Here is a 25642-nt window from a genome sequence, read left to right as displayed (position 1 = left end):
AGGCAGGAATATCCCAGTGGCAGAGGAGACGGGCACAGTTCTTCATTAAAACAACCATATCATTTCTTATACATCCTCCTTGGAGGATCTCAGGATTATCGTGGCTTCTTCAAATCTAATTAAACCATGAAGCCACCCTATGAATGAGTGGACTTTTTAATCCCTGTCTTGCAAGTTGAAAAACTTGTTTGGTTAAATTATAATGTCAGGCATACTAATTTAGGCATATAAGAAGTGTAAGCAACATTCAACACTTACTCCATATTTTATCCACTGGATTCTACTTGGCAGGTACCAAAGAAGAAAAATTAATACCTTATCATTTATGCCTGCTGTTTTTTGTTTTTGTTTTTTAACCTCCCCTAGTTATCTAAGGGACTTTAATTCTCTAAATCTCAAGGTGGTAGGCTGACTTTAGTGTAAGTAAGATGTAAATGTAGTGATCATTTTTTGAGGGATCTAGATATTTAATTTAAAATGTCTCTAGTTAAGGACAAATAACAGAATTTCTTTAATTTATACAGCAGTCTCAATTAGGCAGTGGTTAGTAAAAATGTATTTAAAAGGCCTAAATCAAAAGTTAATGAAATTGGTTGTTTATTTCACCTGCTGTTAACGGATAACCACAAACTTCATTCTTGGGTGTCCTCACTTTCTTATTTACATGAATTATTTATCTTATGTCTCAAAATTTAATACATGTCATAGAGCTGCAAATTACACAATTCATCTTGGGTTTTGTAGTTTGCTGTCTACATGGGTAATCAATCTCAGCTATTAGTTTTATTTATTAAACCCAGCTCAAGAAGTAAAGGTTTGACCGTATCTTATATTATGCTAAAAAAAAAAGATATGGTTAGTCCGAGATATTGAATGCAGTGCAGCTAAAAAGAAAACCAATTTAAGTGAAAGGTGAATTAATAAATGCTGTGCCAATCCTGCATGTCAGGATTATGGGAGGAGATTAATGTTTTGTTCCTGCCAAGGCAGAAATCAGAACATGCTGGACAGCAGGTAAAAAAAAATTAAATAATGGTTTCAAAAGTCATTCTGAATCAGTGAAACAAACTTTGAAAATGTTAAGAAAGGAACTGTCAGGTATAAAAACCCACCAGCCTCTGCTTAGCTGAATTTTTTTTTTTTTTTTTTGAGACAGAGTTTTGCTCTTCTTGCCCAGGCTGGAGTGCAGTGGCACAATCTTGGCTCACTGCAACCTCCACCTCTCAAGTCCAAGTGATTCTCCTGCCTCAGCCTCCCGAGTAGCTGAGATTACAGGCATGTGCCACCACACTCAGCTAATTTTTTGTATTTTTAGTAGAGATGAGGTTTTACCATGTTAACAAGGCTGGCCTCGAACTCCTGACCTCAAGTGATCCACCTGCCTCAGCCTCCCAAAGTGCTTGGATTACAGATGTAAGCCACCACGCCTGGCCTTAGCTGATCATTTAAAAAAATAATACTGGTTTCTATCCTAAGATCCTCAAGCAAAATGTTCAATAAGCTTAGTCAGTAAGTCCAGTGACAAAATGCTCAGAAAACTGCTAATGAAATCCTTTTTGAGTGGTGTTTTGTGTGCTGCCTTCAGTTGAAAGTTCATAGTAGAGGAAGATTTAGGTCCTGTGACTATGCATCTGGACTTGGGGAGGACAGAGGGGGAGGAAAGATGGGTTACAAATTAAGAACCTGAGCTCAAAAATTTCAGGCCGTGCTCAGCTATTCACATCATTTTTTTGCCTTGCCTCATATTAAGACTTATGTTTGTCACCCAATTTCATAAAACTGTCTTCATTTTTAAGCTTTCCAAACAGCTAACTAATGAACTTTTATTAAGTAGAATACTATTGTAGAATCCTAGGAACTTGGCCACTAAATAGCATTGCAGATAGAGAGCTCAGTATGCTGAAGTCATCATGATTGGTTTTTCCTCAGTGTTCGTAAACATCTTTTCTCAGGCAGCAAAGTCTTTATATTTGCTGTTTTCCTCCTGCCTGTAACATTCTCTTTCCTCATTCCCTATTTAACTCATACTCAACCTTCAAATCTCAGTGTACAAGATTTTCTAGGGAAGCCTTCTAACATTCCGGATGAACAAAGATCCCTTTGTTATAGATTCTCCTTTCCTTTCCACAAAACTTCTTTTGATTTCCATAAAATTTTCACTTATCCATAGAATTATTTTATTGGTGTCTGTCTCTCCCAAGGGAAAGTAAGTTCCATGAAGTCAGGTGTCTCATCATTTTACCTCTAGTTCTTAGCACCGTGATTGCAGAAGAGCAAGAACTCCCATTACCATTTGTTGAATCAGTGGCTGAAAAGCAAGAGCAATTATGCTTTTGAATTTGGCAGAAAAAGGCATGCAAAACACAACTTCTGTGCCTTTTATAACCATTATGGAATCAGTATCCTTGAGGTCAATAAGAAGGGACAAGTTTTCCTTAGTATTTTAAGCACAGGGATGACTATACAAATGAACAGCAACCTTCACATAGAGCGTCAGCTCATTAGGAAATAACTATGAAAGATGTTTGAATGGATGATTCGCTATTGTGCTGCAAATACATAAGTGGCTTTGGAATTGACATCAATTTTCTATCATTTGGTTGGAAGAATGAAAGAGGAGAAAATTGAGATGGCCCCACTGAGTGCCTTGATCATTGATAATTATATCCTGCTTTTCCCACTGCTGTAACATCTGCTGACCTTCCAGGACATGTTTTATTGCTCTATTGCAGCAGGAGAGATCAGCAACGAGACCATCTTGTAGAGATTAGAAAATGGGATTTCCTTTTGTTCTATGACCTCAACACCCCCTCCTCCCTACCCCTTGTGGCCTTTAGTTCCTCTTTCTTTTATCAGGGAATGTGTCACCTATGGATTTCCTCTTCAAAATTGCAAAGGAAATTCAAGGTTTCATTCCTTTTCAGCCTGCTGCTTGGCCTAGTGACAAAACCCAGTGATTGTTTTAAATATAAATATAAATGAAATAGTAAAAATTGGACCTGAGCAAGAAATTTTCTGTAGTTCATTTTCATCTCATCTCCAGTTGATGCAACACATGTCCATTGCATATCTTTGATACAGAAGGCACTATGGTATGTGTTAGCTAATAAAATGAAAACATTCACAGTCTAGTAGGAGGAGCAAAGTTGCAGTTATCAATCTAAGACAGACAGTGATAAATATTAAAATAGAAGCACAAAGAAAATGTTATAGAAGCACAGGGGAAGGGGAGACTAATTCCAATTTAGGGGTTTTGGAAGATTTGAGGAAGGATTTGGACCTTGAAATGTGGATCTTTAATAATGGAGAAGCTGCACTTTGGGAGGCTGTGGACAGATCACCTGAGGTCAGGAGTTCAAGACCAGCCTGGCCAACATGGTGAAACCCTGTATCTACTAAAAATACAAAAATTAGCTGGGTGTTGTGTCATGCACCTGTAATCCCAGCTACTCGGGAGGTTGAAGCAAGAGAATTACTTGAACCCCAGAGGCAGAGGTTACAGTGATCTGAGATCACTCCACTGTACTTCAGCCTAGGCAACAGAGCAAGACTGCATCTCAAATAATAATAATAATAATAATAAAGATTTCAGGGAGCTTAAAGAGGAAGAAGAGGGTCTTCTAGGCAGAAGGAACAAGGGAAACCTAGACAAGAAGGTAGGGAAGCTTGAAGGATGCTTTAAAATCATTGAATAATACTGTGTGGCTGGAGTTTGCAATGTTTGGAGATAATGAGAAGTAGATGATAAAGGTAGATGGAGCCTATGTATAGAGTAAGCCTCGAATGCTATATAAGGCAATTTGGGCTTTATTCTGTAATAGGATATATTAGGGAAGGTTGCCTTGATCTAAGTTTTAGTAAGTTTTTGTTTGGTGTGGTTTAGTAAGACAGCTGGAATTCTACTCTGATGAGGTGGTGAGAGATTAACAGGGAGGCCAGCTCAGTTCTTAGCGTTCTTCCTACGTCTGGTCCTCTTATTCTCTAGAGGTTTTTGGCTTGGATCTACCTGAGGTGAGGACAAGGGTTTTGTTGACTGGAAGTGGGGCAAATCCTGCTCAGGTTTTGAGTTCTACTATCTGCAGAAGAGGCTGGTTACATGGTGGCCTGGTTCATAATGTCGCTGGGCCCTTGAGCCCCAAGGAAGGTGATGGAGGACAAACAATGTTTTTCTCTGCTACCTTGGAGGCCTGCATGTGCTCTTCTTCAAGACTCAAAGTGTGACTCAGTGTCATCATGGATTTTGATGTTCATTTCGGCTTTGTAAATTTCGTTAGTGAAATTTCCTCCCATAGCCTGGCAGTAGTAGAATGCCTGACAGTTCTGACAGTTTTTGTTTTCATTCTTTTTTTTTTTGTCATTTCATTCTTTTGTGTGTGTGTGTCATGTATGTTTCAGTGTAAAGTTGAGAAAGGCTGAATCTTGAACTGTTATCCAGATGTCATCTTGGACCACAAATAAGCACATGATATTTTGAAGTTCCTTTTGGTGATTTCCTGTTACAATGAAAATAAGGAATCTCATGATATATTTCTTGCCTGTGATTATTTACAGAAGTCAGATGAGACTGAAGGGAAGTTGGAAGATTATCTGGGGCACTGTAACAGCAGCCCAAGAGAGAGGGACTCAGGACCAGGACTCAGGCCATCACAGTGGAAATGGAGAAGAGAGGATAGACATGAGAGTTGCCAAATGGGTGGAATACATAGGGGTTTATTGTCGACTAGATATAGCTACTGAGAGGAAGGGTACATTTGCTGTATTACCCAGGTTTCTGACTTTGGTGACTGAGCAGATAGATGAAAATGTCACTCAAAAGGAAGGAAAATGTAAGAGTAAATATAAAGATTTTCACAAGGCTAATCATGGCTTTGTTTTGGGTATGTTGAGATGGGCGTGCCTGGGAGGTTTGTAGGTGCCTATATATGCAGTAAGAAGTAAATGCATGGCACTAGAGCTCAGTGGGTCTGTCTGGCTTGGATTTGTCATTAGGATGTTACTCTGCCAAAGAATTGAATGAATTTATGCCAAGGAACTGAACAAATTTCTCAAGAGTGTACCAGTAGAAAATGAAGATAAGAGGGCCAAGGTAAGAAGCTTAGAGACCACGTGTTGTGTTGTGAACAGAGAAAGAAGATAGCACCAAAAAATGAGAAGGAAAGGCCATGAGAATGAAACGGAGATAGAAGATGGTGACTGGTGACTGGTGAAGGGAGGAAGGGAAAGACGGAGGAAGTGGCAGGAAAGAAGGAAGGAAGAAGGGAGAGTTCCTATTTAGGAATGGTTGAATGAGCTGGATTGACAAATGTTCACTCTCCATGTAGAAATATGGAAATAGTGGCTAAACTACAAATTTTACCAAATGCTTAGCAGAATTCTAAGGTATTCTCTCTGGTTTCCAGAATTGAGGAAGGAATTCAGCTAAAGTAGGGAACAGAAGTTGACACAGTTGCATATTACTATTTATCCCAAATAAGTGAATGGATTTCCCAAGGGTGAGCATATCAGATGTGAATATAAGGGAGTCAAGGATGTATATACTCAACTTCCAGGACAGGAAACATATCTTAGTAAGTGGGATTATGAAGCCCACTTAGGGACAGAGTCAAGTCTATAATTTCCCTGTTTAGTGGGGAGCCAGGACCAACAAATGGGCTATCTAGTCCGTGGCCCAGAAAAACTTCACTGACTGGCCTGGAAAAGAAGCTAGATTTGCTCCATTTGCCCTGGACGCTGGGCAGGAATCGAATCTCCTGAATGCAGAACCCAGAGATGCCATAGTAGACAGTGGTGCTGAGACAAGCTCAGAGGAAAAAATTCAAAGGACTGAGGAGACTTACCTGTATGGGAAAGACACTTTAAAACAGAATAGTGCAGTATCTCAGAGACTTTAAAATAAACATTTAAATTGTTCAAAGGGAGAAAATAAGGAGGAAGATTTCTAATTTAATAGTGGGACTTATTTTTGGGGAAAAGGAGCACACAGATTTATAAAAAGCATACAGACATTTTAAACAATGAAAGACATAGTAATTAAAATAAAGATCAAGATAGATTAAACAAGAGTGGATGCAGATGAAGAGAAAATTAGTGAAATGTAAAGTATATCGATGAAACTATACAGAATGCATCACAGAGAGACAAAGAGAGGGAAAATATGAAAAGCAGAAAGAAGAGACCTGGGAACTACATGAGAAGAGTCAATCAATATACAGCTAATAGAACGTCTGGAAGGAGAAAATAAAGAGCCTGGTGGGAAACAATAATAAAAAGAATGATTACAACGTTTTAAGAGTTAAACAAAAAAGAATCCTAAGTTGGAAAAGTCATGCAGAGCCCCACCCAAGAGAAATTAAAAAAAAAAAAACTGCATCTGGAAACCTTATATTAAAATTGCATAACATCTAAGATAAAGAGGAAAAAGCACAAAGCTAGAGGAGGCAAGAGAGATCATGTATAAAGGAACAAGCCAAATCAAGGGTTGACTTCTTATGCACCATCTCTGTGCTCATAGATATCAGAAGACAATGCAATATCTTCAAAATGCTGGGGGAAACTAGATTGTATATCCACTTAAATGTCATTTAAGAAAAGGCAAACATTTTCATACATTTCTAAGAAAGATTACTACCCACTGACCCTTCTAGCAGCAACTGCTAAGGGATTCACTTCAATTAAAAAATGAGAAATTTCCTTCCAGAAGGAAGGAGTAGGAAGCCCACACATATATAGAAAATTGATTTATGTCTGAAAGAGTATTGCAGACCAGTGGACAAAAGAAACGCTATTCAATAAATGGTGCTAGGGCATTTCACTGTCCTCCAGGGAAAAGCAAAATGATGTTGGATCCCTGCTGCACTTTATATACAAAAATCAATCCTTAGTGGAATAATTTGAAAGGCAAAATTGCTACAGAAGAAAAATATAAGAAGATATCTTTATGACCTTAGGGTAAAGAAGAATTTATTAAACCATAAATAAAAGGCTTGATAAATTTGACAATGTTACAAGTAACAAAACAAATAGAACAAAAAACCTCTCCCCCAAAAAGACTGACATGTAGAATAATTTTCAGAAGAAAAAACTTAAATAACTAAAAACTTATTACAGAAACAGAGGCTTAACTATACCAGTAATCAGAGATATGTAAATTAAATGACCTGGCAAAAAGGTAAGTAGACTATATCAAACACTGGAGAGAATGTGGCATAAAAATCTGGATATAGTATCTGGAGATAGTATCTAGAGATAACTAATGTCCATTCACAGAAGTGAGTTAATATTTAAAGTAGTCACTAATCTAGACCATGTTAGGGCATCTTCATGCAGTGGAATGCTATACAGCAGTAAAAATGAATGAACATTAACTCTCGGGATGTGCCTGGATGATTCTCACACTCATAATGCTGAGTGAGTCAAGCAAGTTGCACAAGAATACATAATCTATGATGTCATTCACATCAAATTTAAAATTCAAGCAATATTTCATGTAGTTTAAGGATACAGAAGTAATAAGATTATGAGGAGAGGCTTGGGAATGGTATTGACCAAATTCAAGAGGGAGAGTTATCTGATCTGGAAGCATTCACAGGAAGTTTCAACTGTGTTGTGAATAGGTTGCTTATTAAGCTTAGGGGTAGGTAGATGGACGTTAGTTGCTATATTCTCTATATCTTTTTACTTTATTTTATTTTTTTTGAGATGGAGTCTCATTCTGTCACCCAGGTTGCAGTGGCGTGCAACCTCTACCTCCTGGGTTCAAGTGATTATCCTGCCTCAGCCTCCCAAGTTGCTGGGATTACAGATACCGCCACCAGTCCTGGCTAATTTTTGAATTTTTAGTAGAGACAGGGTTTCACTATTTTGGTCTCGAACTCCTGACCTCAAGTGATCCACCTGCCTCAGCCTCCCAAACTGCTGGGATTACAGGCGTGAGCTACTGCGCCTGGCCTCTATACCTTTTTAGATCTTAAACATTGCATAACACTTTTCCAAAATGAAAAGAGTAAACCAGAGATGAGGAAATGGAGAGGACTATTCTTTCCACCTTTTTTCAGTGGAAGGGAAGAAAAGAAGAGAATGATTTTTAAAATGTTTCTTGACACCAAATTATTTGGAAGAATTTAACAGTTTGTACAACTTTGTAGGGAAACCAACATTTGAAGCTGTAGAATTATGTGCTTAAACTCAATATATTCAACTTAGTGAAATAATGTTTATTCTTTGGTCTGTAGAAGCTGGAGATGATTTTTTTCTGCATATTCCTTATTATTCTCTAACTAATCTAGCTTTTTGAGAAGAATCAATAGTATACATATAGAAAAAGTATCAATGTGAAAAATATTGAGTCATCGAATCTATTTATAAGGAGTATTTTTCCAAAGAAGCTGAAATTTGATGATATGAAGCTCTCCCACAATTTGTAGTCCAAAAGTAGATTGTTTGGAAAATGATAAAGAAGTCAAATACTTCTTTATTATTTTCAATTTCAGACACTAAACTGGATATCTTTAGATATTTTATTTCATGTCTTCACCATAAAACTTACAAAAACAAAAGAGCTCACCAACATCTATGTCTCTTTGGTGATGTTGCACATATATTTTTAAATGTGTGTTAACAGTTATATGCTTTCATTGTCTCCCCTTTAAAATTAAATCAATCTTTTTCTGACTAGGGAACAGTGTGTTCTGTACTAAAGGAAAACCCCTGCTTGGAACAAAGGTGTTGCTGAGTAGTTCTGCCAGAGACTTTCATTTCAAAGGCAGAATTTTATTTCACAGGAAATGTGAATCTGAAAGTATTTTACTAGTAATTAGCTTTTAAAATAGCAAGTGACTTCATGTTCTTCATTTATGCTTGGAAGCTGGATGTGGAATTTGTGGGTTTTTTTTCTGACTTGTGTGAAATTGTTAGGGACATGCCATATTCTAGCTAAGAAATAAAGATGTAGCAAACTTGGCTTTCACCTGAGACATCACCCACTGCCTACAGAATAGTCCCGAGGAGATGATAAGCCCAGATATTAAGGGATATCAACTAAGTGTCCCGAGTTGGTGATGTTCCAAGCGGGGACCCCAGCTCCTTATACTTTCATCCTCATCTCCAGTGAAATTTTCACAGGATTCATCACCGTGATAGCACTCGCTAAGTGTTCTATCTTATTGTCTTCATTTATAGATGGTAAAACTGAGACACAGAGAGATTTTTTTGTATTAGTTTTGATTTTTAAAAATATTACATTAAAATATTCTTTTTCTCAAGTTCTGGGTTTGTTGGTGCTCCCTTAATTACTATACCTGAGACAGGTGACTAAGAGAGTTTAAGGGTCTGGCCAAAGGCTCACAGTTAGTAAGCAGTGGGAGACAAGATTGGTGCCTAGGAAATCTGACCTCTAAGCCACTTCCCTTCCCATATTTGAAGACATTAAACTGGGACATTGCCATGAGTGACTGATATAGACAGATTCTGGCACAGCCCTGGCTGCTGTTATCGCTGATAAGTTGGGGCTTAGATCTCTACCTCAGCCTTTCACCGATGCACATACTCAGTTTTACTAGGTAACACATAATAGTTTTCTAAAGTGATGATACCAATTTAAACTCCAAACACTGCATGAGAGTACCTTTTGTTCAATGGTTAAATTTTTTGCTGACCTGATATGTGTGAAATGGTACCTTGTTGTGGTTTGAAATTGCATTTCCCTGATTACTAATGGATAATTTTTCATGTTTTGGGGCCATTTATGTTTCCTCTTCTATGAAATGCCTGTTCATGTCTTTTGCTCATTTTTATATTGGGTTGTTTGTCCCTTTTAAAATTGTTTCGTAGGAGTCTTTAACATATTCAAATACCAATTTTTATCTCCTGTATGTGTATCAAGTATCCTGTCTTAGTTCATTTTCTCATCCTCCTGTAGAACCCTTAGACAAGTAGAATTTCTTAATTTCAAAGGAGTTGAATTTATTAATTTTTCCCTAAGATTCTAAACTTTATAAAAACATTTCATGTATCTTCCCCTCCTCCCAAGGTGGGAAATATAGTCTTATGCACTATCTTCTCAAAAATGTATCATTTTGCCCTTCACAATGAAACCTTCTATCTAATTTGAATAGATGATTTTTATGAATGGTGGGAGGTAAGGGTCAACTTAAATTTTTTTAATCCATTACATAACCAAATTCCCCACTGGCATTTATTGCATAATTCCCCTGTCCCTACTGATCTTCAATGCCTGTCACTCTGTCATGAGCCAAGTATTTTTTCTGTTTGTTTGTTTGTTTGTTTGTTTGTTCTACGCGTGGACTGTTTCTGGCCTTTCTGTTTTGTTCCATTGGTCTGCCTTGTCTAACACTATATCAGTTCCACACTGCCTTAGTTATTACAGTTTTAGAATTAGCTCTGGTAGGGGTTGGGAGAGCTCTTTACCTTATTCTGCTTCAAGAGTGTTTTGGCTGTTCCTAGTTCTTTGCTTTTCTGTATACATTTTAGAATCAGTTTTCCAGGTACCATAAACAATGTTGTTACTATTTTGATTCAATTGCATTAAAGCTATAGATTAATATGGGAAGATGTGACATCTTAATGATATTGTTTTTTTCCCATTTATGCACATGGAATATCTCTCTGCTTATTAAGATCTTACAAAAAAGCTGAAAATTTTCTCGAAAAGCACTTAAACATATTTTGTCATATTAATTCCTATGTATGTTATCTGACTCATAAAAACCTCATTTACAGCTTCCCAGTCCCTCTTTCCCTGTATGTTGTTGGATGCTCACAACAATTTTGGAAGTCACAAGTTGAATAGGATGGCATCTCCATCAGTGGGCCCACAAGTGACTTGGTGGAGTAGAGCCCCATCTCTCACCTATTTCCCATTAAATTAGCTTTACCTGCTAAGAAACAAATTCTTGTTTTGTTAAGCCACTGAGATGTATCTATTACAACAAATAAGATTATCTTAATTAATGCATTTTGATTTTAATCTTAGAAATCTGATAAACACAGTTATTAATCTTAATATTTACCTGTTGATTTTTTGATTATTTTCTGCATACAAATTATATTATCTGGTAATAATGAGCTTTGCTTATTTTCTTTTCTATATTTTACACATTTTGTTTCTTTTTCTTGTACTACAGTACTAGCTGATGTCTCCTGTACAATGTTGAGTAAAATCAACTATGGTGTACCATTTGCCTTGGCCTTGACATTGAAGGGAGTTCTTTAACATTTTACTATTAGCTGCTGTTCTTGATGTAGGTATTTTGTATATAATCTTTATAATAATATGAAAGTTTCCTTATTACTAGTTTGTAAGGAGATTTTATCATAAACGGATATTATCTTACTTAATGATGTGTTTGCATCTTTGGAAAGATGTTTTTTCTCCATGAAGTTGATAATGTGTTGATATATCTGTTTCACGAATTACATTGACTCATAACTTTACTGTCCTTGACTGGGTTGCAAATCAAATAAACAGCAACAGTTTATCTTTGTTTACAGTTTTGCTATTTTGTTCATCACGGAATTTTTTTGCATTAGTTTTGATTTTTAAAAATATTACATTTTTTTAATCTCAAGTTCTGGGTTTGTTGGTGCTCCCTTAATTACTATACCTGAGACAGGTGGCTACATGCTGATCCAGCCCTGGAGACAGCTTGGTCCAGGCCGAGTCTTTCTCTTGGTCTCCTGTGCCTTTGGAGGCTCCGATGTACTGGAGCTGGGCAGATGCCACCAGGCAGAGGATAGCTTTTGTCCTAGCTCTTGTTAAAGTGTTCTCGTTTTTTATTAATCCTCTGAGCATTTCTTCCTTTCTTGATAGCTCCAAAGTGCCTTTAAAGAGACAGTTTTAATATTTTATCCAGCTGTCTTTGTTATTCTCCTCCAGAGCCTCATTCAATGTATTTATCCCATTGTGCCTCCAGAAATGATACTCTGGAATGTTTATTACTGTGAGATATAAAAACCTGAGTTGTCTGCTGAGCCAAGCCAGTGCCTGATGGCTGGCGCCTGGGTTACTTGATTCCACTGTGAGGCAACCAGACTGTCCCAGTTAACTTTACCAGGAGTAATGCTGAGAGGTCATCCTGCTTGGGAAATGGCACAAACACAGAAACTCATTTCAAATGGCCAACTTTTAAAAATTGGATTTGTTCTTCAAGGACAGCTAATGCCTTTATAATCCAGGCACAGTTCCAAGAGTTTTTATATGGTAACTCGCTAAATTCTCACAACCATCCTATGTGATAGATACCATTATTATCAGCTCCCTTTTTGCAGAGAAGGAAGACAGGACTGGAAGTTCGCTCACTTGCCTGTGGTCACATGGGCAGAAATTGGGCAGCCAGGATTTGAGCTAGTTTTGCTTCCAATTCTATGGTTGTAAACACTATAGCTATTGCCTTTTAGGGTTGCAGAATGAACTGTGGTTAGTGAGTGGTAGCACACACCAATGATCAACAAAGAGTTGTTGTATTAACCCAGTTTCCTGTCTCCTGCAGTGGCTCCTGTGAGTAGAACATGTAAAAGTTATAGTCCGTGTGTCCACAGCTAGCTATCAGTTCATGCCCTAAATAGGTTAATTGCTCTCTGTAAGGATTTTTACCAGAGTAAAACCACCTCATATGTCGTTTGCATTCAAAACATATTGATGACTCTTGAAGGAGCTGGGATTATCTGAACATTGATTATGTGTATGTGTTTCTTTAATTACTCCTTGCTTTCTTAAGGGAGCCTTTTTATCAATAGTAGCCATCAACTGTATTAATTCCCAAGTGTGCCCCACTTAAGCTTGCAAACAATATGTAACAACATAGACAAATCACTTCAGTTAGCTTTGAAATGGTTTTGATGGGTTAAGCAGACCATATTCTAGAGTTTTATATCCCTTGTGTTCTACAATTGAATTTAGTTCCAGGATTGTATTGAACAAATACAAACTTTCATCTTATATAATGATACCTGGCTTACATAGAATTAATTTGGTTATTTTTTCTGGTTTCTTTTGAAAGAAGTATTGGCATAGGGCTCAGGAATGTAAAAGACTAAAAAGAATTGGACCAAAAGAAACATGAAAGTCATGACTTTCACTATTCCCTCCTCTTTTTTTTTGTTTTTTAAAAAAAGGCTATATTTCTCCTTAAAATATGTGAAAATTTGCTACTTTTTGAAATCATAATAAAAATATTTCAGCTTGGAATTCTTTCTTATCATTCTCCTTTTTCTTCTTTGTGATTAATTTAGTACTATCTTAGGCAAGATACATTTACAGAAAAATTTTTTCTTTGTCAAGAAAGAATCGAATTATGGATTTAAAATGTATTTCTTGCATCAGTTGAAAGAACATCAAGTGCTTCAATAACGGAATTGACAAATGATGGATCTACCTATTGATAGTAGTTTGGATTCCCTGGGAAGTAATCTCTAAGGTGGGGACCAGTGGGCATGAAGTTTTTAGGGAAGACCCCTGGGACCAACCCATGTGGAAGGGAGGGCAGGAAGCATAGTGAGGCAGAAGGAGAAGCTGGGCTCTGTTGCAGTCTCAAAAAGGCCTCAGCCGGCCCCATGGACACCCGAGGATGACTCTTCAGAGTTGCTCTGATTTGGTGCAAGGCTGTAGGCCTTCATCCTCTTCCTTCAACCAACTGGACAAGGGGCATGCGAGGAGAGGGAGTGAGGCTTTGGATCAGGCATTTCTCTTTAGTTAATGCAATTCCAGAAGAACCGACTGCTGCAGCACTCCTGGACCCTGCAGAGTAAGCACTTCATTCTGCAGGAGGATCTGACAGCACACTGCAGCTCCACTCTGCTATTCACTTTTTTAGTTCTGGCTGTCTTGCAAAAGCCAATGTTCCCCCTGTTTTTTGTGTGCCGCTCTCTCCTTTGAGCATAGAACCCCCATCCATTCTAATCACCCACCTGTGCATTTTTATTCCTGTTGCTTCTCAGGCTTCTCACTTTGCAAATTCTGTATTTACTACTCCTCCAGGTCCAGTTCAAGAGACTTCTCCAGGGAGACTTCCATCACGTCTCCAGCTGTCACCAATTGCCCATGACATTCACTATTTAATAATTTGGAACTCATCGTGAGATATCTCAATATATATCGTGTATTTTGTTTCCATCTGTATGTTTTTTTCTTTCTCTAAATTATAGCAAGACTGTGATGGTTCCAGATTGTTTACAATCTAATAAGGAAATAAGCCCTTTGTTTTTCATGTTTTCTGGCATTTTGTAATATACGCATTAGAGGCTCAAAAATACTTGTTATTAAGTGGATCTCTACTTAGCTTCTTGGCCAAGAATGTAGAGTGTGTAGCAAATGTGTTGAATCACTGTTTTAATTTCATAGTTTTAGATTTTATTTATGCCTATCTCTTCTGACATCCCAGATTTACTAATCATTCACTCGACAAATATGAATTGAAGTCTGTTGTGTTCTGACACCGTTGTGAGCAAAGGGGATATGGTGGTGATGTAGCTTGACTCTGTCCCCACCCAAATCTCATCTTGAATTGTAGCGCTCATAATTCTCACGTGGTCTGAGAGGGACCCAGTGGGAGATAATTGAATCATGGAGGCAGTTTCCCCTGTACTGTTCTCATGATAGTGAATAAGTCTCACGAGATCTGACGATTTTATAACGAGTTTCCCCTTTTGCTTGGCTCTCATTCTCTCTTGCCTGCCACCATGTAAGATGTACCTTTCACCTTCCATCATGATTGTGAGGCCTCCCCAGCCAAGTGGAACTGTGAGTCCATTAAACCTCTTCTTCTTTATAAATTACCCAGTCTTGGGTACATCTTTATCAGCAGCATGAGAACTGACTAATAAAGGTGGTGAACAAGACAAGGGACCTGCCATCACAGAGATTAAATTCTGATGAGAGGCAGATAATGCAACTGAAACAGAGATGAGCAAGATGGTTACACAATGTGATAGCTGCTATGGCAGCAATAAACATAGTGCAGAGATGAAATATGCCACCTGAGGTCTGGGACGAGGTGATATCACCTTCAGAAGAAAATGATTTTGCTATGACCCAAGAAAGAAGACAAGCATTTCAGGCAGAAGGAAAGGAATTCAGGAGGCAGAAAGAACTCCATGTCCTTTGAGAAATGCAAGAGTTCAGAGGGGTTAGACGGTAGTTTGCTCAGGGGAACATGGTAATGGATGAGGTTGGAGAAGGTGTCAGTCAGGGCAAAAGGGTTGAATTTTATCCTAGGAGTAGTGGGAAGTCAGAGAAGAGTGAAAGTTTATTGTCATTGTTACTTGTTTGTTTAAAATAGAGGACAGAGGCAGATCTGCCATGAAACTAATGAAGCTTAAGCTTCAGGACCTACCACTTGTGTGAGTCCTTTTAAGAAAGTGGGAGGTGGCTCATGCCTATAATCCCAGCACTTTGGGAGGCTGAGGTGGGCAGATCATGAGGTTAGCAGATTGAGACCAGCCTGACCAACATGGTAAAACCCCATCTCTACTACAAATACAAAAATTAGCCAGGTGTGGTGGTGCACTCCTGTAATCCCAGCTACTCATGAGGCTGAAGCAGGAGAATCGCTTGAACCCTGGAGGCATAGGTTGCAGTCAACTGAGATCGTGCAACTGCACTCCAGCCTGGGCAACAGAGCAAGACCGTGTCTCAAAACAAACAAACAAAACAAATCTGGGAGGAACTGTGGCTTTCGTAGCTTTGTATGTGTTCAAGGTCATGGTTTTATAAAATTGGCAATTGTTTCGGATCACTCTCTTTTTCCATTCTGACATCCCTTCCATCACACTCCCTTTTGTGGAGTGACATTGGAGTGGCCATGGTTATTTTTCATATTTGGCTCCAAGGAAGTTGACTGGTATACATCTAGCTTGCGCATGGTGAAATACAGTTATATGGCTCATAGACATTTCTGTGTTTGGCTAATGTTGTTAGCCATCTCAGTATAGGTGCTGCTTACCCAGTATTATGACATGAAGGTGTATGACAATTGGTTTTCATTGCAATGTGAGTGTGTCTTACAGCACCCAGCCCTAGGAGTAAGCAGGTAGTGGAAAGGAAAAGGTTTAAGGTATATGTGGTGAATGCTAGTCCATGGAACATTCTAGTCATCAGATGCATACAATTCTAAGCAGAGGATTTATTCTCTTTTTATACTTACCTTTTAGGATAACAAAGCACAATTATAAATGCCAATATTTTCCTTTTCAAATAAGAATTGTGTAAAATAGAACTTAGAATTCTTGTGTTTGCATGATAAGCAGTGAGGATATGTGTGTGTATGTGTATGTGTGAAGTTGCATGTTAAATTATCAATACAAAAAATCTATATTAAAAAGCAAATTTCATCCGACCACACTACAAGACTGAATTACCTTTCTGTTATCTGTGTAGGAAATGATATTACAAAAAAGTGTTATATGAGGATGTAATCAAAGGCGGTGCAGTGAGAAATTTAAATAAAACATGTCATAGTAGTGTGCCCAATGGATAATTTATAAAAATGGCATATTGCTTTTCTATATATTTACTTTTGTATTTAACTTTATATTTATTTTGGGGTTCTTTGTCTTTAAGAACTCCCTTCCCCAATTTTATAAGCTTCCAGCCTCACAAAGCCTGGATCCATCTCTGATGGAAATGATGCCGTGATCTGATTTCTATTTTATGAATGTGCTGGCTGCCATATAGAGAGCAGATCAAGAAAGAGCAAGAGTAAAATCAGAGACATATGATGTCTTTGTATCCAATGACAATTCTTTTGAATTGTTACTAACAAGGAACACCAAAATGGTCCAGTGTTGTCACTGGTCTTCGTTCATTGCTTTGCAGAGTCAACAGAGTATCTGAAGGGAGATTAGTCCTGAGTACCACAGCACCACTTCTCAGATTTTAAGGTGCATGTGTGTCCCTTGGGAGTAGGTCTGGGGTGCAGCCTTGGATTCTGCATTTCTAGCAAGTCTTCAGGTAGTCCTGTGGCTGGCTCAAGGGCCACATTTGGAGTAATAAAGTAGCAAAACACTAGGGATCTGGAGGCAGACTGGCTGTGTTTGAATCTTCACTTCACTACAAACTTGTTGACTTGTTAAGTCATCTAAACTTTCAGTCCTCAGTTTTCTTATCTATAAATAGGGACGCTCATAATAGAATCAACCATTCAAATTATTGTAAAGATTAAATGAGACACTTCATGTTAAGAGGTTATCACAATATAAGGGTACAAAAAATGCTAGGTATATTTTTCCTTGCTACAGACAGCCCACTTGGCCTTTTGGGACAAGCTTGACTACAATGTCTTATGAAGGGTTTCTGAAGTTTCTAATGTCTGTTGAAAGAAAGAAAGGGCCTACCCCTGCAACACAGGCTAAGTAAAATTAGTCTGGTCAATGCAAACTTACAAACAATGAAATATATTTGCAAATCAAAATTACCAAGTACAATAAATGTTGAGTTCAGTCAGAAATGTGCTAGGTGTTCATAAATCACAGATTGTTGTATCCAGAATGGAAGTTAGAAGATCTTGCATTCCAAATGCTTTGTTCTGCAGACAAAACAGAAACAAGCAAACGAACACAAGACTCTCCCTGAGGGATTATGGCTTTGGTCATGATATTCCCTGTGGGTCATGTCTCCTAACTAAAAAGCAACAGAAACCGTGATCAAAGTATTTTATTACTACTTTGCAATCTATAGAAAGCAATCTTTATTCAACCCCCCTTATTATTGCTATGGGTTAAATTGTGTCCTTCCAAAAACACACGTTTAAGTCCTAACCCCATACCTGGGAATGTGGCTTTTTTTGGAAATAGGGTCTTTGCAGATGTAATTGAGCTAAGATGAAGACATTAGGGTGGGCTCTAATCTAATATGACCAGTGTGTTCATAAGATGATGTGAAGGTAGAGACAGACAAGGGGAAGGCCATGTAATGACAGAGACAGAGTGGAGCCATGCAGCTGCAAACCGTAAAATGCCAAGGACTGACAGCCACCAGCAGAAACTAGAAGAGTCAAGAAAGGATTCTACTGGAATCTCAGGAGGAACATGGCCCTGCTGACACATTGATTTCCAACTTGCAGCCTCCAGAGTTGTAAGAGAATACATTTATATTGTTTTTGTTGTTGTTGTTGTTGTTGCTAGGCTGGAGTGCAGTGGCTCAGTCTCAGCTCACTGCAACCTCCACCTCCTGGGTTCAAGTGAGTCTCCTTCCTCAGCCTCCAGAGTAGTTGGGATTACAGCTGCATACCACCATGCCCAGCTAATTTTTGTATTTTTAGTAGAGACAGCGTTTCACCAAGCTGGTCTCGAACTCCTGACCTCAGGTGATCCGCCCACCTTGGTCCCCCAAAAGGCTGGGATTACTGGTGTGAGCCACTGCACCCAGCCTAAAATTTCTATTAAGTCACCCTTTTTGTGGTCTGTTGTGGGAGCCCTAGGAAACCGATACAATCCTCTTCCTCCTTTCTCTATTTTTAACAGTTTCTGTTGTGCCGCATGATAAGCTTCTTGAGGGCAGAGCATTGGCCTTTGGCCATGTTCACATCCCTTTAATGACTCAGCAGGGCTTAGACGGTGCTCAGTGAACAGTTGTTGAATTGAAGTAATTATAGGTTTCCACAAAAATAATCTGGCTCATTATTTGTTATTAGGAATTTTCTATAATTTGCCCATCAGTTTTTGGCATTAATTGTCATTGGGGAAATAGAAGAGGCGCCTCTTAGTTGCCAAGAGATGTTTGGACAGAAAAAGGATATAAATACTTACAGGGAAACACAAGAGCTCATTTTAATATTATTTTAAGAATAATAATTGATATTCACTGAAATCTTGCTAAGTGTCAGGTCCCGCTCTATCTGATTAGCATATATTATCTCACTTAAACCTCATTATGTCCCAGCAAGGTACATTCGATTGTGAGACTCAGCTTATTGGTGAAAACACCTTGATGCTTACGAGGTGTTAAAAAGTACAGTTGAGAGTTAAACTTGGGCGGCGTGACCAGCAACTTAGTACTTAACCAGCTCTTAAACTACTGTGGAATGCAGACACTGATCTTTCCATTCTGTAGCTCTGAAAAACATTCGACTTTGTGTTTATGAATGCTAATGCGTTTAGACTGCTCTCTCTATAAAAATATGTGTGTGAGAGTGTTGAAAATATATTTATTCTGTAGTATGTTTGTTACTTCTGTATATATCTGATCAATTTGCTCAGACATATTTAGAACTTAAGAGGCAGCTTTTCTAAGCTGTCACGCTGCTTTGAATACATTTCTCTCCCTCTGTAAAGCCACACATTTTACATTTAAATGCATGGGTTTCCATCTCTAGACTGCAGAGCTTATTCAGGGATCTCAGGAAAGAGACCTCCCTGCAACAGGAGCACTTTGCTGCGATTTGGTTTGTAGAGTTTTGTAGGATGACCTTTTGTTGGAAGGAAATGTTCTCTAGCAAAAGAAAAGTTAGACTGTTCTGATTTAGATCATTTTAGTTTACACACAAGGGCAAATATAAATCTCTGCCTTCATTTATATAAACAAAGTATTGGAAAAACCCACAGAAAAGTTATGAGAGAAAGGGCTCAACAATAGTAACATTTAATTTCTCAGCCTCTCTAGAGGCAATTGGATTTTAGGGGTTCACATTCATATGTGGCCTTTATGCAGAAATTTATTCTCTCTGGCTATTTTCCCCAGACTTTCAAGTTATATCTTTTCACGTTATATCTTTTCACATGCTAGCTGCATCATGACTTAATGCCACATTATTATTAGGAAAAATTCAATGACCGTCATTATATATTTTATTTCAGGAGAACCATATAGAAGCTTGATAAACAAACAAGCAAACAAACAAAAGACTCTGGGTAACACTAGAGTAATGGTACAATATAACATTTCTTCTATTGCCTCTGGTCCTAATAAAGAACTGGGCCATGTCCTAAATCTAGCAGAGTACTTTGTAGCCCATAGTTTCAAGATATTTCATAAATCATATTCTTGGGATAGGGAAGAATATCTTTATCTTAAGTAACCAAGTAAAAGATTCTTATAACTTCACCTTAAACCTGGATAAATGCTTCACTCTGAATTTTTTAATGAAATTTTGACCTGAAAGCTGCCACAAATCAAGCTCATTTTAACTTGGCTGTAGAGTTGGGACAAGCCAGGGCTTGCTCTGTGTGATCTTGAGAGTTAATTTTTATGAGTCTTGATTTTTTTCATCTACATTATGGGTATAATAGATTCTTTGTAACCCTAAGGATTATGTAAAATATGTGTGAACAAAACCAGTGACTCTCTGTTTATGCCTTATTTCATGTAAACAACTATATGGGTTTTCACCAGATTTGATGGGCTATCTGAAATGGTTTCATTATAATTTAGGCCTAGTAGCATTTATATAGTTTACATGGTGGGTGCCACAGGGACACCTCAAATGGGTGGACATTTTTCAAAGTAGCTGACAGTGGAGGAAACTGAAGTCACAAGCCAGTTGGTCAAACCTTTGACAGGTACTGGGCAGAGGTTTTCAGCTGAGCTGGGCAGCTAGTCACCCTAAGGGCAGACACTAGAAGTGTTGATCTAGAAGTAAGATGCTTCTCACAGCAGAATCTCTATGTACCTTGAAGAGGAATCTCTGTAGCAGTCAGAATTCACTTATCGGTTGTTAGTAATTCTCTCCAACACAGGGTGGGCTTGTTAGAAACATATATAGAATATTTAGCATAGAACTTGGCACGTAAGTAGCTCCCTGGTGAACATTCTCAATTCTACCCTTTCCCATCCTTGCCATCTATCTTCCCAACTAAGAGCACAGAGGGAATCATTACTATGTTTCATTCTGTGTGAATCATGCTTATCCACAGTGACTCAGTCATTTCTATGGAGATAAATTAGTCCAGCAACAATTGCCCAATATGTCAGAGACACCCTAGGATATTTTGGAGGTGGGGAGAAGGGGTGGGGGTTGCCCCTACAGAAATCATTCTGCAGGGAACCAGTACCATCTTTTTATAAATATCAGAACATTGAACTTTATTTTGATTTTCCTAGCTGCCCCTAAAATCTGTGGCATTGCAACAGAACTTTAATAATAAAGAATGCATTTCTCATTTGAAACATCGTTTTAAATTTGGAGAGCCCAAAACTGAAATGACACTTTTCTTTTGTCAGATAATTATGAGATAATTGGTATTTTATACCCAAATATTTTCTATGCTGAAGAGAGAGTTTTTTTTTTTTATCCTGAGAGGTTTAAGTTTTGTTTTTGATTTTGATGTAGTACCATGAATAGGCAATCTACTGATAGAACTTATACTTCATGAAACCAGGTGTACAGTTTTAGATTTTTCACTTAAAATAATAACTTGCTCTCTGAAGTTGACATCTTGAACTTACTATTAACAGAATGATTTTTGTAGGGAGTGATTGATGAGATAGATTTTCTTTTGCATTACAGTACAAAAATCACTCATCCAAATATACAGCCATATTTTCAAATATCCACAGAGGTGTTAAAAGTATTTTTACCCTTGGAAATCCTGATGGGATAGTTAAAAAATACAAGCAGCTTTATTTGTATCTGCTGAATGTATGTGTTTTCTATGCTATATCATAACCACTCAGGAGGCCTAAAGCTTTAAATCTGCCATGGAGAAAAACTCATGTTTCTGCCTTGGCCCACAGAGGAGGCAATTTCTGCCAATCTCAGTATGACAAGGAATGTTCCCACCCAAAAGGCCAATAGCACCTTCCTTGACAAAAATGGTGGGTCTCAAAAGGCCGAAGAAGGAGTTGCTGCCACTCCTTCTGCCCACACACCACCTCTTAGGAGGAGGCTGGTTACTGACAGAATAGCAGGGACCCTCATCACCCTCTTTGTTGAATTCCTGTTCTATTCTTGAGCCACCTGGCCAGGACCTCTGCATAGAACAGAACTCACCATTTTGTCTCTTTCTGCAGCCTCAGGTCTGAGTCATGTTATGCCATCAAGCTCTTACAGAAGCCTGTATTACAGCTTAATGGGCCCTTTTTAAAATCTATTCATGAAACTGACATTTTGTTGCCCATGTAGTTACTGATGCCATTGATCCCATATCTTTTCATTATCAGTCTGAGATGTGAAGAAGACGGCTGAGTGGTGGGATTTATTTTTACTTCTAATTTTAAAGAATACTAAACAAACTTCTCAAATTACCATTTTTAATTGTTTTTCTTGCTGTGAACAAGCCAAAGCCAAAAGCAAAAACTACCAATCTCCCGTTCGAAGACCAGAGTTTGGTCTTCTTTGAAGTTAACAAATACTATATGTGTGAAGGTGAAAACCATTTTGTTTGGCGAATTATCAATCTGTCTCAACACAAAAAGAAGGAAGACTATACAATCCTTTTAAATGCTTCTTTTATTTCATTGGTTGTACATTGGGTGAGTGAACTGAATATTACAACCAAAACATAGTATTGATACAAATTAGACTTCTGTTTACACTGTAAGGTAATGAATGAAGGAATTCTTTAAGTGTTACAGAAAGATTTAGTAGAAATGTTACCAGTGGTATGGCTGAAAGAATATTTCGGTGAAGTGCTGTTATATCCTGAAAACCAAGAGTGAAATGTAGTTCCCATACAAGTGGAGAGTTAGTCTCTTAACTACAGTATTTGTTGAATTGATATCTTCATGTCTTGGATATTGGTGATTTTTGTTTTTTAATTAAACAAAGCATTTAAGATTTATTCATCATAGTCAGACTTCTGAATATAAACAAACTTTTGGCAAATAATATTTATACAGAAAAATAGTTTTAGATCCTCTCAAATCCCAGAATTATTCTATAAAATTACATTATAAATAAATAAAAAGCAAAATCTGTTGTACATATATTTGTACATCTATGCATTTGCCTTGCCTCCTCCTTATTGTAAATGGCATATTTATGACTCTTTGCATATTGTAATCACAATTCTGGAAAATGGATATCATAGTAAAAAATACAGTCTTCTATATTTGCTTGGGGATACAGGTGATGTTTTTGATGCTCCATTATTAAAGGGCTGAAAATAGTTGTGTGCTAATAATTTTAAAAATCAAAATCATGAAACAAAAGAAAAAAAGAAAGACAATGTTACGATTAATCTACAAAAATATTTCAGTGATTCCCATAATTTACCTTTTAGTAATGTATACTATGTTTTCATTGAGTTTAAATGAATTAACAAAGAAAGAAAACAGAAAAAAGAAAACAAGTTTGAACGTTTTAGGCAAGTTGTAGCGTAACTACATTGTTATAGTTGAGAAAATTACAAATATCAATAATACATAAAGATGAAACTACCAAAGTAATACAAGTTAGATACAATACTTTTCCACAAATTAAAACAAATGCAACAATACAAGCACTATGTAAGATTACACTTAGCATGTGACTTTCTTTTAGATAGGGTTATCAGATCTACGATACAAGATAAATAGATAGTAATTCGACTTTGACCAACATGAATTAAAATGCAGATTTCTTTTTTTTCCTCAAACAAATAATGATATGGTTGGTGCATCTAGTTTTCAGAACAGGTGATGATCCCAAATTTAAAATATTTTACATTCAATCTCAAAAGTCAAAATACTTCAATCACTAATATGTTCACAAAGAAAATGGATGTTTGAAACAATTACACATAATATTCATTTATAACAGCTGTTTTGTTTTTTAAACAATAATTTAAAAACTATGTAGGTACTGTATAGGCTATGTGCAACATATAAAATGTGAAATATGAAATATTTGGTACGATAGTGCTTAAAATAAACTTTAAAACAAACTTTCTGAACAAAATTTAATTGTATCGCTATTACCTTGAAGATCAACCAAGTATTTAAAAAAGTAAACAACATTAAAATATGTTTCATCCATATATAGTATATATATGTATGTGTATATATAATATGTATGTACTTGTATTAAAGTTTTTTATACTTTTGAGACATAAAATATGCTTTAAGGTGAAAGAATTAAAAGAACTATTTTTTCCATGCTGTAGTCAGTTACAACCCTTTAATCCAACTTTTGAAATGCAAAACAGTAATGGATTTTTTTTAAAAAGTGAAACTATCTACTTTTTGTTTACATAGTAATTTAGATTAAAGTCACAGTCAAATTTGCAGTGACTAAACTCAAACTTACTTAAATTAGAATATTATACAGATCTCCTCACCTACAGCTTCCTTGTTTGACTAGGTTTTTAGTTAAGAAGAGTTATTCTGTAACAGGCAACCGGATGGTGAGTTTGAAAGACTAATCTCTTAGATTAGACTGTTGGCATGGGCCTCTCATTCTTGTCAAGCTGGATGAAGTCTGGCAAAATCTAGGCACTTCTACAAAGTCTCTCTTATAAAACAACTTTAAAAATATACTTGTAAAATAATACCTTCAAGACTTTGTTTGGTGGGGTATGAAGCTCATACCGTGCAAAGTTTCTTTTTCAATCTATTTAATGTTAATCTAGAATCACATGATTCAATGCGGCATCTCCAGGCAAACCAAACACCACACTTTGATGTGTCCCCAGTACTTGTGCTTGAATTTCCATTCAAATTTTAGACCTGCAGGACAGGTATTGGTTTTACTTCACCTCTCGTCTTTGCTGCAGCATTTATATTGTCAAGAAGTGAAACATACCCTTTGATCCAGTGGGTAAATGGCATGACAGTAATTACAGCTACAATCGAACCTGCCCTTGGAATATGTTTCTTTTTTAACTAATGCTAATTGTTTATTGCTAAATTTGAAATATTCTGAATCGAAATGAGTAAAGTGGCTGGACTTTCTGCATCAGCTATAGTTATGGAGATAAGACAATATTCCTAGGACAGAAACTATGTTTAGAAACCCTTTAAAAGTAAACTTTATCCTTTATGTCTTTAAACATCACAGCTGGTCTCAGGTAGTTAACTATCTTAGGTTGGAATATACTAAGCATACCATATTTAATACTCATATATGAGATAGCAGCACTAGCTTCTTAGAGTTGTGGTCTGTCCAGAAGAACTACATCTTTATTTAGCATGCAGTTTGTGGCAATTCTATTGAGGAGGAAACAGGATAGTATGTACAGTAACAATGTTTAGTTATTCTCAATGCAGATTCTTGGCATTCCATTCCGTTTCTGCTGATTATTTCAGAATTATCTGTTAAGGAGAAAGACAACCATGATTTAGGCATCCTTCTGAGAGGAAAAATAATGAGTTTAAGTTTTACTCTTCAAAAATAGACATTTGAAAATCAGAGTTTTCTTCAATCTCTCATTATTTTGATGCAATTATAATTTTGCACAATACCCGCCCTTCATGCTGAAAAACTTTACACTTAACCACTTCTGCTATGTGGCCACTATAAAGAATGATGATTCAAATGCACAGTACTTTCTGGAAAACTGTGGCAGCAAATAGAGAGGCATGCATGTTTAGACCACAATTTCTTTAAAAAATTTTTGCTTTACAGCTCTTTATTATACATTCCCATTATTGTCCAATTAATATTTGCTATGGTGATCAGAAAGTCTAATCAGAGAATCTTGTTTGTACTGAAAAGTCACTTGTAAGGCTTAAATAGAAATATTTCAAGATATAATAAATCAGATATTATTTATCTAT

General features: G+C 37.1%; 1 protein-coding gene and 1 long non-coding RNA gene across 13 annotated transcripts in view; one reads left to right on the top strand and one right to left on the bottom strand.

Annotated features, from left to right (window-relative positions):
• LOC126940231 (uncharacterized) overlaps positions 1-25642 on the top strand; it is a 134524-nt gene that overhangs the window by 15648 nt on the left and 93234 nt on the right. The window lies entirely within an intron of this gene.
• The window catches only part of MBNL2 (muscleblind like splicing regulator 2), a 171730-nt gene continuing 168467 nt past the window's right edge, over positions 22380-25642 (bottom strand). For all 8 annotated transcript variants that reach the window (XM_050765985.1, XM_050765986.1, XM_050765988.1 and 5 more), the window contains one exon: positions 22380-25177. In XM_050765985.1, the coding sequence (XP_050621942.1) occupies positions 25050-25177 (128 nt within the window). In that variant the 3' untranslated portion in view covers positions 22380-25049. The remainder of the gene's footprint in view (positions 25178-25642) is intronic.

Source organism: Macaca thibetana, chromosome 17, assembly GCF_024542745.1.
Source record: "Macaca thibetana thibetana isolate TM-01 chromosome 17, ASM2454274v1, whole genome shotgun sequence".
Classification (NCBI taxonomy): Eukaryota; Metazoa; Chordata; class Mammalia; order Primates; family Cercopithecidae; genus Macaca; species Macaca thibetana.
This window is presented reverse-complemented; position numbering and strand designations above follow the sequence as displayed.